At 41.3% G+C, this 13,025-nt stretch overlaps 2 protein-coding genes across 2 annotated transcripts in view; one reads left to right on the forward strand and one right to left on the reverse strand.

Annotated features, from left to right (window-relative positions):
- FILIP1L (filamin A interacting protein 1 like) overlaps nucleotides 1-10,440 on the forward strand; it is a 105,971-nt gene extending 95,531 nt beyond the window's left edge. Inside the window, exon 4 of the mRNA XM_084843218.1 lies at nucleotides 5,281-10,440. Coding sequence (XP_084699344.1) covers nucleotides 5,281-8,059 — 2,779 coding nt within the window. The 3' untranslated portion in view covers nucleotides 8,060-10,440. The remainder of the gene's footprint in view (nucleotides 1-5,280) is intronic.
- CMSS1 (cms1 ribosomal small subunit homolog) overlaps nucleotides 1-13,025 on the reverse strand; it is a 315,244-nt gene that overhangs the window by 282,527 nt on the left and 19,692 nt on the right. The gene's annotated exons all lie outside the window — the stretch shown is intronic.

Genomic DNA, 13,025 nt, shown 5'->3' on the forward strand with positions numbered 1-13,025 from the left:
CAAAACCTGGCCCTAGAAAGACATAGGTGAACCCCCTTGTTAGAGGAGGGAATGGGATCTGCAAGGCTGGAGCTATCATTAGGTGGGGCAACAGACTAAGGTTAAAGACAATTTAAGATGACAACGTAATTTCCATGAAGTACGGGATAAGTTACCTAATAGTATCTTCTGAGTTTATTAAGATAGGTAGAACCAGACCCACTGCAAAGTCCCCCAACAAAATCTCACAGTCAATTTGATCAAAGGCAACTGAGAAGTCCGGAAGAATTAACAGGCTCACATTTTCTCAGTCAATTACTAGAAGACGAAGAAATAACTGACAAGGGCCATTAATGCAGCCTCCATCACAAAGCCCTCTCTGAATGCTGAGTGGGATTTGTTGTTCAGTCGTTAAGTCATGTCCGACTCTTCGTGACCCAATGGACCATAGCACGCCAGGCCTTCCTGTCCTCCGCTCTCTCCTGGAGCGTGCTCAAGTTCATATTCATTGCATCCGTGATGCTATCTAGCCATCTCATCCTCTGCTGTCCCCTTCTCCTTTTGCCTTCAATCTTTCCCAGCATCAGGGTCTTTTCCAGTGACTTTTCTCTTCGCATTAGATGGCCAAAATATTTGAGCTTCAGCTTCATTATCTGTCCTTCCAATGAGCACTCAGGGTGGATTTCCTTTAGGATTGATTGATTTGACCTCCTTACAGTCCAGTGGACTCGTAAGAGTCTTCTCCAGCACCACAGTTCAAAAGCATCAATTCTTCAGCGCTCAGCCTTCCTTATAGTCCAGCTCTCACAGCCATACTTTACTACTGGGAAAACCATAGCTTTGATTATATGGACCTTTGTTGGCAAGGTGATGTCTCTGCTTCTTACTATGCTGTCTAGGTTTGCCATAGCTTTCCTCCCAAGGAGCAAGCGTCTTTTAATTTCATGACTACAGTCACCGTCTGCAGTGATCTTGGAGCCCAAGAAAATAAAATCTGTCACTGCTACCATTTCTTCCCCTTCTATATGCCAGGAAGTGATGGGGCCAGATGCCATGATCTTAGTTTTTTTAATGTTGAGTTTCAAACCAGCTTTTGCACTCGCCACTTTCACCCTCAACAAGAGGCTCTTTAGATCCTCTTCGCTTTCTGCCATTAGGGTGGTATCGTCTGCATATCGGAGGTTGTTGATAATTCTCCCGGCAATCTTAATTCCAACCTGTGATTCATCCAACCCGGCGTTTCTCATGATGTACTCTGCATATAAGTTAAATAAGCAGGGCGACAATATGCAGCCTTGTTATACTCCTTTCCCAATTTTGAACCAATCAGTTGTTCCATGTCCGGTTCTTACTGTTGCTTCTTGATCCTGGTACAGGTTTCTCAGGAGACAGGTAAGGTGGTCTGGTACTCCCATCTCTTTAAGAATTTACCAGAGTTTGTTGTGATCCACACAATCAAAGGCTTTAGCGTAGTCAATGAAGCAGAAATAGACGTTTTTCTGGAATTCTCTTGCTATCTCCATGATCCAGCGAATGTTGGAGATTTGATCTCTAATTCCTCTGCCTCTTCGAACCCAGCTTGTACTTCCGGTAGTTCTCGGTTCGCATACTGCTGAAGCCTAGCTTGTAGGATTTTGAGCATCACCTTGCTGGCATGTGAAAGGAGCACAACTGTACGGTAATTTGCACACTCTTTGGCATTGCCCTTCTTTGGAACTGGAATGTAAACTGACCTTTTCCAGTCTTGTGGCCACTGTTGAGTGTTCCAAATTTGTTGGCATATTGAGTGCAGCACTTTAACAGCATCATCTTTTAAGATTTTAAATAGCTCAGCTGGAATACTGTCACCTCCGCTACCTTTGCTGTTAGTAATGCTTCCTAAGGCCCACTTGACTTCACTCCCTAGGATGTCAGGCTCAAGTTCAGTGACCGCACTATCATGGCTATCAGGGTCATTCAGATTGTTCCTGTATAGTTCTTCTGTGTATTCTTTCCACCTCTTCTTAATCTCATCTGCTTCTGTTAGGTCCCTGCCTTCTTTGTCCTTTATCATGCCCGTCTTTGCACAAAACGTTCCCTTGAGATCTCCGATTTTCTTGAAAAGATCTCTAGTCTTTCCCATTCTACTGTTTTCCTCGATTTCTTTGCACTGTTCATTTAAGAAGGCCTTCTTGTCTCTCCTTGCTATTATCTGGAACTCTGCATTCAGTTGGATATATCTTCCCCTTTCTCCTTTGCTTTTCGCTTCCCTTCTTTCCTCAGCTACTTGTAAAGCCTCATCAGACAGCCACTTGGCTTTCTTGCATTTCTTTTTCTTTGGGATGGATTTTGTTGCTGCCTCCTGAACAGTGTTACAGACCTTTGTCCAGAGTTCCTCAGGCACTCTGTCTATCAGGTCTAATCCCTTAAATCTCTTCCTCACCTCCATCGTATATTCATAAGGGATATGATTTAGGTCATACCTGAATGGTTTAGTGGTTTTCCCTACATTCTTCGATTTAAGCCGAAATTTTGAAAGAAGCAGCTCATGATCTGAGCTACAGTCAGCTCCAGGTCTTGTTTTAACTGACTGTATGGAGCTTCTCCATCTTTGGCTGCAAAGGACATAATCAATCTGATTTCGATATTGACCATCTGGTGATGTCCATGTGTAGAGTCGCCTCTTGTGCTGTTGGAAGAGAGTGTTTGCTATGATCCGTATGTTCTCTTGGCAAAACTCTATTAGCCTTTGTCTTGCTTCATTTTGTACACCAAGGCCATGCTTGCCTGTTATCCCGGTGATTTCTTGACTTCCTACTTTAGCATTCCAATCCCCTATGATGAAAAAGACATCTTTTTTTGGTGTTAGTTCTAGAAGGTGTTGTAGGTCTTCATAGAACCGATCAACCTCAGCTTCTTCGGCATCAGTGGTTGGGGCTTAGACCTGAATTACTGCGATGTTGAATGGTTTGCCTTGGATTTGTACTGAGATCATTCTATCGTTTTTGAGATTGTACCCCAGTACTGCTTTTCCCACCCTTTTGTTGACTATGAGTGCTACTCCATTTCTTCTAAGGGATTCTTGCCCACAGTAGTAGATATAATGGTCACCTGAATTAAATTTGCCCATGCTTGTCCATTTTAGTTCGCTGATTCCCAAGATGTCAATGTTCAATCTTGCCATCTCATGTTTGACCACCTCCAGCTTACCTTGATTCATTGATCTGACATTCCAGGTTCCTAAACAATATTGTTCTTTACAGCATCGGATTTTCTTTTCACCACCAGACACATCCACAGCTGAGTGTCCTTTCGGGTTTGGCCCAGCCGCTTCACTCTTTCTGGCGCTACTTGGAAATTCCCTCTGCTCTTCCCCAGTAGTATAATGGACACCTTCCGACCTGAGGGGCTCATCTTCCGGCGTCATCTCTTTTAGCCTTGTGATACGTTCCATGGGGTTTTCTTGGCAAGAATACTGGAGTGGGTTGCCATTTCCTTCTCCAGTGGACCACATTTTGTCAGAACTCTCTGCCATGACCTGTCCGTCTTGGGTGGCCCTGCACGGCATAGTTTATGGCTTCACTGAATTTTGCAAGCCCCTTCGTCACAACAAGGCAGTGATCCATGAAGGGGCTGATTGGTATAGGTCAAGGTAATCAGCCTCATCCAAGACTACAAAGAACTACCTGTTTAATTCCTTTCCCCAAAAATAAACACTTGGGACTGGCATATACTTATTCATAATTGGTTTTTGAGGCTTAGGAGACTGAGGGAGCAATCCTATGGCCACTAAAACACTGTCTAGTGGGCCATAGGATTTTTTAGTCTGTGGGCTCCGACCTTGGTTCCCAGAAACCACGGTCCCTGCCCTGTCGCCCACCCCCTCATAGCTGGCGTAGTTCTCTCTGCACCAGCTACATTTCTGAACTCGGAAATGGAGTCAGAAAAAGGAGTGGTCCTGGGCCAGGGAGGAGACCTTGGAAGCCATGTTACGCAGCTTCCTATGCACCGTGCGGCCTCCCCCTCTCCTGCTCTGAAGCTCCCTGGCTAGACAGGCAAAATTGCCTGTCTAGCCAGAAATGCAGGGTGACTGGAGCATGGAGGTGAGGATTGCCTCCGTTCTCTGGCTGCCCTGCACTGGACAGTCGTCAACCTCCGAGTTCAGAGGCTGACAACTATCTCCATAGGATTGCGCCCCCAGTGCCCATTTTAATGGCAAGAGGCGTCACACCTTTTCTAAAAACAGGAGTTACCATATACAAGACTTGTATATGATTATTTTGAAACAAATATTTATCTTTTTTGGAATACTATATTAGCTGACCAACAAGTAGGGAGAAGACAGCAAATTTATTCAGTAGTTAGAGTAGGAACACAAGAGTTTCATTTTTTAGAACGCATCACCATACTCAAGACCACTACAATTGTACAAAAGCAGTGATAGAGATTGCAACCCTACCTAGTAGTACTGAGATACAGCAAAATATTTAAGATGAAATAACTTTGGGGGATTTAGTAGGTTATAAAGAAAAGAAAGGTAACATGGAGATCACAGACTTAAAGTCAAGCATATTTCACTCTGGTTTCATTGTACCGAAGTATGGGGGGATAATCTAACTCCTCCTTACTACTACAAGGTTAAGATAAGCTTCTAATACAAAAATAGTAAAACTCAGCAAAAAGTACATCCTCATGCAATTAACAACACTGTATTTTTAATGCAGGCATATGTAGCCATACTAGGACTCAAAAATATAACACATACAGGTGACATCCATTAAAAAATTAAAAATTGTATTGGGCCATGCACTTTCTATAGAGAGGGAAAGATATTGGTCTTTTGCTAACTTAAGAAGACGCAAGGCAGCAAGTTTTAAATCTTGTGTGCCAGAACCACAAATATGCACATGAGCTGGTAATTACAGGACAGAAGACAACATGAAATTACAAGATGCAATCTACCTTCTACCTCCTTCTCAGGGCAATATATAATCCACATTAGTGTCCACAACAATGTCAAAATCAGAAGAGAAAAAGAAGGGAGGAAAGTTTGTATCTTTGCACCAGTTAGAATGACAACTCATGGAAATATCCAAGATCTGCTCAAGAAATATTATGGACAGTATCCAACACTGCCAGTCCACTTGCATTATCGATGTACTGCTAGCATAAGCAACCTCTATCTCTATCCCTATATCTGTTCAAATGTTTCCTAAAACAAAGATCTCTTTACATCATTTCGTCACCTCCGGTCTAACTAATACTATTGTTTTTTAATTTCTGAAACACTCACAAAATGAAATGTGGTATCTTTTTTTTCAGATTGAAGAAGTTTATTGACCAAGACGCAGCCTATCAGGCAAAAAAAGAAAAAGAAAACAGCAAGAAAATAAACAAATTGAAGGAGGAGCTGACAAAACTTAAGTCATTTGCTTTAATGGTAGTGGATGAACAACAAAGACTTACAGAACAGCTAAGCCTGCAAACCCAAAAAATCCAAGACCTAACTATCGCTGCAGAACAAGCACATGAGAAACTCTCCATTGCAGAAGCAAAAGCTCAAGAAGAGGAGCAGAAAGCTCTCAGGTTGGAAGTTGAACTTCAAGGGCAAACTAATAAGGTTTCCCAAGAACAAGAAGTTGCAATGGCCAAACTAACCAATGAAGAGAGCCAGAATCGCCAGCTCCGCTTAAAATTAACAGCTCTCGGTCGACAAATTGACGAACTTGAAGAGACTAATAAGTCCTTACGGAAGGCAGAAGAAGAACTACAAGACCTGAGAGAGAAAATGAATAGAGGAGAATGTGGAAATTCTTCCCTTATGTCTGAAGTGGAGGCGCTAAGGAAAAGAGTACTAGAAATGGAAGGAAAAGATGAAGAGCTCATAAAAATGGAAGAACAGTGCAGAGAGCTTCATAAGAAGCTAGAAAAGGAAGCCTCACAAAGTAAGAACTTTAAAACAGAAGTTGATAAACTCAACATGAGAATTATGGAGCTTGAGAAACTAGAGGATGCTTTCAGCAAAAGCAAGCAAGAATGTTACTCTTTGAAACACAATCTAGAAAAAGAAAAAATTTTAACAAAGCAGCTGTCACAGGAACTCGATGGTTTAAAAGCTCGTATTAGAGAGCTTGAAACCATGGAAAGTCAGTTGGAGAAAACAGAGTTTACACTTAAAGAAGATCTGAGTAAACTGAAATCATTAACAGTATTGCTTGTAGATGAGAGGAAAACAATGAATGAAAAAATAAGGCAAACAGAAGAAAAGCTACAGACTGCAAATTCACAGTTTCAGCTGGAACAAAAAAAAGTTATGTCAATCACAGAAAAACTGATTGAGGAAAGTAAGAAGGCATTAAAATCTAAGACAGAGGCTGAGGAAAAAATGTCCAATCTCACAAGAGAGAGAGATGAGCTCAAAAGCAAACTAAAAGCAGAGGAAGAAAAAGGAAATGATCTCTCCTCCAAGGTGAATCTGCTAAGGAAAAAGCTTCAATCCTTAGAAGCTATTGAAAAAGAGTTTCTTAAAAATAAACTTAAGGAGACGACCAAACCTACCCCATCCTTACAACAAGAAAACAACAAAATTAAGGAACTAGCCCAGGAAATTGATAGGCTCAAACACAAACTTAAAGAAATGAAGGCCATAGAAGATGACCTCATGAAAACTGAAGATGAATTTGAATCTTTAGAACACAGATACATTAATGAACAAGATAAAGCCAGATTTCTGGCAGAGGAACTTGAGGTTGTGAAAAGAGAACTGGCTCGTTATAAGTTAGCAGAGAAGACAGAATGCAACAATGAGCAGAGATTATTCCGAAAACTTAAGGATGAAGCAGCCAAGTCAGGACACCTTTCAAGAGAAGTAGATGCACTGAAAGAGAAAATTCATGAGTACATGGCAACAGAGGATTTAATATGCCATCTAAGGGAAGACCATACAATTCTGCAGAAGAAACTCACTCACCAGGAAAACAAAAACAAAGAATTAGGAAGAGAAATGGAAATCCTTACTAAAGAACTGGAGAGGTACAGGCGTTTCAGCAAGAGCCTAAGACCAAGTCTCAATGGAAGGAGAATTTCTGACTTGCAGGTTGTTTCTAAGGAAGTCCAAACAGAACCAGCAGACAATGAACCACCTGATTACAAGAGTCTAGTTCCTTTGGAACGAGCTGTCATCAATGGACATTTATATGAAGAGAGTGATAATGAAGATGACGACGATGATGAGCAAACTTTATCCTTCAAGTGCAATTCCTCTGTTGCAAATGCAGTGAACAATAGTAAACTTTGGATACCCTGGATGAAGTCCAAAGAAAGCCATATTCAAAATGGAAAAGTTCACACCAAGCAGAATGGAAATTGCATTCAGCCTGGAAATTTAGTTCTAAGTCACACACCAGGCCAGCCTCTTCATATAAAGGTTACTCCAGATCATGGACAAAATACAGCCACCCTTGAAATAACAAGCCCTACTGCAGAAAGCTCTCACTCTTTTACTAGTACTGCTACAATACCCACCTGTGGCACACCAAAGCAAAGGATCACCATAATTCAAAATGGATCTTTAACTCCTATAAAATCTAAAGCAGCTGATGGTTACTCAAGTCCAGAACAAGCCATGCCACCTCTTACTTTGACTGCCTTTGCTCGATCTCAAACACCTGAATCATGTGGCTCTGTAACTCCAGAAAGGACAATGTCCCCTTTGGCTCTGACAAGTTCCTCAAGTTCCCCTGAGCAGTTACTTTCACCAGAGCCACTGGAAATTGGTGACAAGCATGCTGTCTTTCGAGTATCCCCTGAAAGGCAGTCATCCTGGCAGTTCCAAAGATCTAACAGTTCCAGTTCTAGTGTGATAACTACTGAGGATAATAAAATACATATTCATTTAGGAAACCCTTATGTCCAAGCTATTCCTAATTCAGCAAAAACCATTAGTCCTTGCACCCCTGTGCAGGATAACAGAACTCCAGCATTAACTAATGGAACACCAAGTAAACCTATCAACAAAATCACCAGCAGCATCACTATTACACCAACAGCTACTCCTCTCCCACGACAGTCACAAATTACAGTAAGTAATGTCTATAACTGACCACGCATTGCTGTGCTGACATACTTATCACCAGTACAAGCTTAGGTTTTCCATCCTAGCAAGAAAAATTTGGGACAATTTTAATTACAATTTTGTGAGAGGTCTTTGCATGTGTCTTACAACAGTATTCAGAACTAACATGCGAATTTGTCTCTTTAAGTATATCAAGCGTGTGCTTACTGTATTATCTATTCATTTAAATAAGTTTTGGTAAGGTACATAGACTTGCACCTGTATAAATGCATCTTTATGTATTTACATTTTCAATAACAGACATTATTTTTGACTGCAACTGTTTTGGTGAAATATTTTAACATTACAGAACAGTAAATGTTTTTTTTTTTAACCATTGCCTGCAGAATTCATTTTGTTTTCATTTCCCTGTGTGTGAACCTTTGCATGTAAAACAGTTCAGTGTTAATTTTCAGATAGGCTGTCAATATTTGTTCACTACCTTACTCATTTCCTAGATTTTCTATGACTATATAGATAAGAACTTTCAGATTAAGTCTCACACAAAATTGCATGTATTTTAAAATAATGATGCATGAAATTACATGAGCCCCTAGAATAGTGTACTGTTTAAGAGAATGAACTGAGAGCCAGACAGTAGCAAATATGAGATCTGAACCATCAATTAACTCTCTGGGTAGCAGAAGGCAAGCCACTATCTCTAAGGCACAGAACTACCTTATTAAGGATTAAAGAGAAAATATGTGAAATGCTTTCAGGACTTGGGAAAAGCACTTTATCAATATAAAGTAAGTAACAATATTTTGGGGGAGGTAATTTTATATTTCTTTCTTCTGCTCTATTTTCCTTGAACATAAATTGAAGGAAATTGTATCATAACATCTTCAAAGTCTGTTATTTCTCTCCCCTCCCTAGACACTTCTTAGGAACATAGGAAGCTTCCTGAGATCAGATTATTTGTCCTTCTAGCCCATATTCTCTACTCTGATTGGCTGTGGCTCTCCATAGTCTCCCATCATTTGGTATTTGATCCTTTTAACTGGATATGCCAGGGATTGAATTTAGGAACTTTTTGCATGTAAAACATGAGTTCTACCAGTCAGCTGTAGTCCCTTATCCATTTAATTTGTGAACACAGAAAAACATTTTTGCCATCACTCCTAATTCTCAAAGATATTTATAAGAAGAATCTCAAGGCCACTGAAAAGTGAGAGCAAGTGAGCTTCTTCCTATCCCTACATGCAAGCAGATGTAGTCTTCATGTGCGTGCACAATCACACAAGAAAATATTAGTTTGAACATGAATACAACTAGCTGTCAATTCTACTGGCAGTGCTTCTTCCAAGCTACCACAATCATGGGAATTGGTGTGGCTGAATCCACATACCACTCAGTTTACACTAACTTTCCCCATGCATTCACACAGCCAAGGAGTAGGAAGACTGCTTATATGTCCTGGCCCCAAGCATCAAACAAATATTAGCAATGAAACAAACCTGTTTGAGCTATTTCTTGACTGTTCCTGCAGATAGCTGAATACACAAAGGCACTTGCTATCAGTATATATAGCATTAGGTATCCCTTTGTTTATATTTCCATTCCATTACCAGAGAGAAAACACAGCAGAGGGTTTGTCTGATATCGATGAATTAATTAACTGAGATATACATGTACTGTTTCATTTATTTAAAATATTTTTATCCCACCTTTCCATATATATGTTGTAGTTAGCTCATAGTAATGCAAAAGAAAATATTAATACAACATTAAAAGCTATTTCAAAATAACATGAATACAATTCATAGCAATACAGCCCCCTCCTATCCCAGAAAACTGGGATAGTTTTCTGGGATAGGAGTTCAGTCAAAGAAAGCAGTTCAGTCAAAGGCCAACATGGCATCAGAACCAATGTATTCAAACATGCAATGAGACAATTTCAAATGGCAACTGAATGAAAAGAAATGTCAATTTAGCTTCTCTGGAGAGCGAATTCCAAAGACAGGACACTCTTACTGAAAAGGCCCTAAGAAAAATAACCTAGAAAAATCAGGGGAAAAGCTGGTTTTCCCCCATTTTTTTCCCCATGAGGACTTTTTCCTCAGTTTTTCTAATGGAAAAATTGGAAATTTGGGGGAAGCACTGAAAAAACCCTATTAAATATTTTTTCTTTGTGAATGTCAAGGTTTTACTCACTCAAAATGTGTAGAATGAAGATTTAATTCCTGAGTATACTGTAGACATATACAACACTCGAATCCAAGATGTATTTCTTCACCTAAAGGATACTGCTAACTTCATGGGAAAAGCATACAGGGTCTGCATGAGACTGTTTCTGTTCAAGTACACTGCTTCTGTGTATTACAAAATTTGTGGTGTCGGTTTTCAACTTATTTTTTCCCTACTTTTCAGATTGCAAAAAAAGAAAAGAAAAGACACATATGCTCAGGTAGCACAGGTTGGAACGGTTCACAGATTTCTCTAGTCTTGGGTATATTTGCAGTTTTGTATATATATAAAACTAAGGAATGGAGGGAGCAATCCTATGGCCACTGGACAGTGGCTACATGGCCATAGGATATGCTGTTTTCCAGGAACTGACCTCGGAGCCCGTGCTCTGAGGTCGGTTCCCAGAGTACTGACTTCCCCCACTTCTGTGCTACCTTGGAGGCAGCGTGGAACAGCCCCATCCTCCATGCTCACAAGAGGTGCACAGAGCGGCTGGGAAAGGGCATGGCTGGGGGCATTCTGGGATGGGGAAATAACTGCCTGTACGACACATCCTATGTGTCGTACAGCAGCCTCCTCGCCCGCTCTGTGCTCCCACGGCTAGACAGCCGCAATTGGCTGTCTAGCCGAAAAAGCAGGTCAGGAGAAGCACAGGCGGCCGCCTATCTAGATAGGATTGCTCCCTTATACTTTTGAAGCTACAATGCTGCACATGCTTACCTTGGAGTAAGTAATGTTCTGATTATGTATGAATGCCAATATTCCCAGACTACTCTGCATCTTCTACACTTACAATGCAATTCTAAACATGTCTCCTCAGAAGTAAGTCCCACTGAGTTCAAAGGGACTTACTCTGATGTAAGTGAGTATAGGATTGCAACTTAGCTTGCTCTTGTTTGATGTTAGAAAAAATTAAAATTATATTTTTGGTTGCATTAGCAGCTATTTTCACACTTCTGTTTTAAGACATGGATCAGCAGGAAAGGTTAGGAACACTTTAAATTAGGGCTGTGCAAGGACTCCGTGACCCACCTTAGAGACTGCTTCAGGGCTTCCAAGGCAGGCTCAACCCACTTCAGGCCACTTCAGACCCCGCCTGATCCACTTCAAGTTCCAGTTCCGAAGTGGGATTGGGATGCCTGAAGCGGGTCACACACACCCATTCCCCCCGCCCCCGCACACCATGTGAGCTTCCTCATCCTTACCCAGACCCTCTGGACGCATGTCATCGGCCTCTTCAAGGAAGTCACCATTTTGGCGACTTCCTCTATTTCCAGAAATTGAATCCTGTGCAAATGGCGGACGTCAGGCTGTCATGTACACAATATTACAAGCATTTAATATTGCATACATGATGCCTGACAGCCATCATTTCCACAGGATTCAATTTCCAGAAATAGAAGTCACAATGGCGACTCCCTTGAAAAGGCTCACAGCTGCTGGCATGCATCCCAAGGGTCCAGGTAAGAAGGAGGGCACTTGGCAGCGGGGCACACAGTTAGGTGGCTGGGCTTCTGGATCGCTCCAAATTGCACCGAAGCACTTTGGAGCGATCCAACCTGCTTCAGGGCGCTCCTGATCCAGTTCAGGTGCAGCCCAAAGTGGCCCGAAACACCCTGCTTCAGCTCAGAATTTTGCTCCGGAGCCAAAGCGTTATGCACCCCTACTTTAAATCCCAGTAAATCAAAGGTTTCTTTTGATAACTTTTTTGGGGGGGTCTCTGTCTTTGATTGCAATCAGAAGCAGCAGCAGTGCTTCTCTACTGGGCTTTGGTTAGGCCTCAGTGAACAGTATGAAGAGCTACTTTTAAGAGCCAGAAAAGCTAGAAAGTATTTAGAGAACAGAAACACAGTTGTTGACGTTTTTCTCATGCAAGGACATATGAGGAATGGCTAGATTCATGAAGTGCATTCAAGTGAGAAAAGAGTTTAAAAGAGAACAGTGTCATACCTGCAAATACTGAAAAGCAGGCTATAAATAACCAGTAAACATTTAAACACCAACACTGTGTTAGGCACTGTACAGGACCCAGAAGGAACTGTAAGTGGGCTTACAATCTGCATTAGGAGAAAAAGTCTGATGGTAAAATTAGAGGTATATCAATGGCACCAAGGCAGATGATCCAGAAAAGGCATTGTGAAAAAATAATGGGTCATGAGGAGGTCTTGAAGGCAGAATTAAATAAATATCGTAACACATATAGAAAGGTGGGAGGCTCCTCAACATATAAGGAGCAGCATGTCAAAAGCCATAGAGATGGGACTGAGAAACACTGCCTTTCTCAACAATTATGGTTCTAAGTAAACATATACAGTCTGGACCAGACCACATTAATTCTATTAGCATTAGTGAAGTAATAGTATTACCGCCACCACCAGATTCTTATTTGTTACTCGGTTCATTCTAGAGGACTGAAAACAAGCAGTATGAAAAATCTCTTAAGGTCTAAGACTATATAGCACCTTTCAAAAACCACAAAAGGGCAGTAAAAATAACATCTATAGCTGGGGTACAAAAAGTGCAGCCCATGGACAGCCCCCAAGCCCTGCCTGGCAGCCTACAGACCTACAGCATCCTCCACCACCAGAAAAATGGCGGGAATGCTCTAGAAATAGACTCTGTACTTCCTGACAGAGTAGGAACCTCATTCCTAGAGTGTCCCAGGAAACAATGGTTAAAGGTTCCTGCCTACTTTCTAGTATGCTATATGCCAGGAACCATAGAGCCTGTTCCTGGACAGTTTTCTCCTCTTCTTTGGTGATCACAT

This window comes from Heloderma suspectum, chromosome 3 (genome assembly GCF_057233095.1).
Source record: "Heloderma suspectum isolate Gila_16-S chromosome 3, 16-S_ref, whole genome shotgun sequence".
Lineage (NCBI taxonomy): Eukaryota > Metazoa > Chordata > Lepidosauria > Squamata > Helodermatidae > Heloderma > Heloderma suspectum.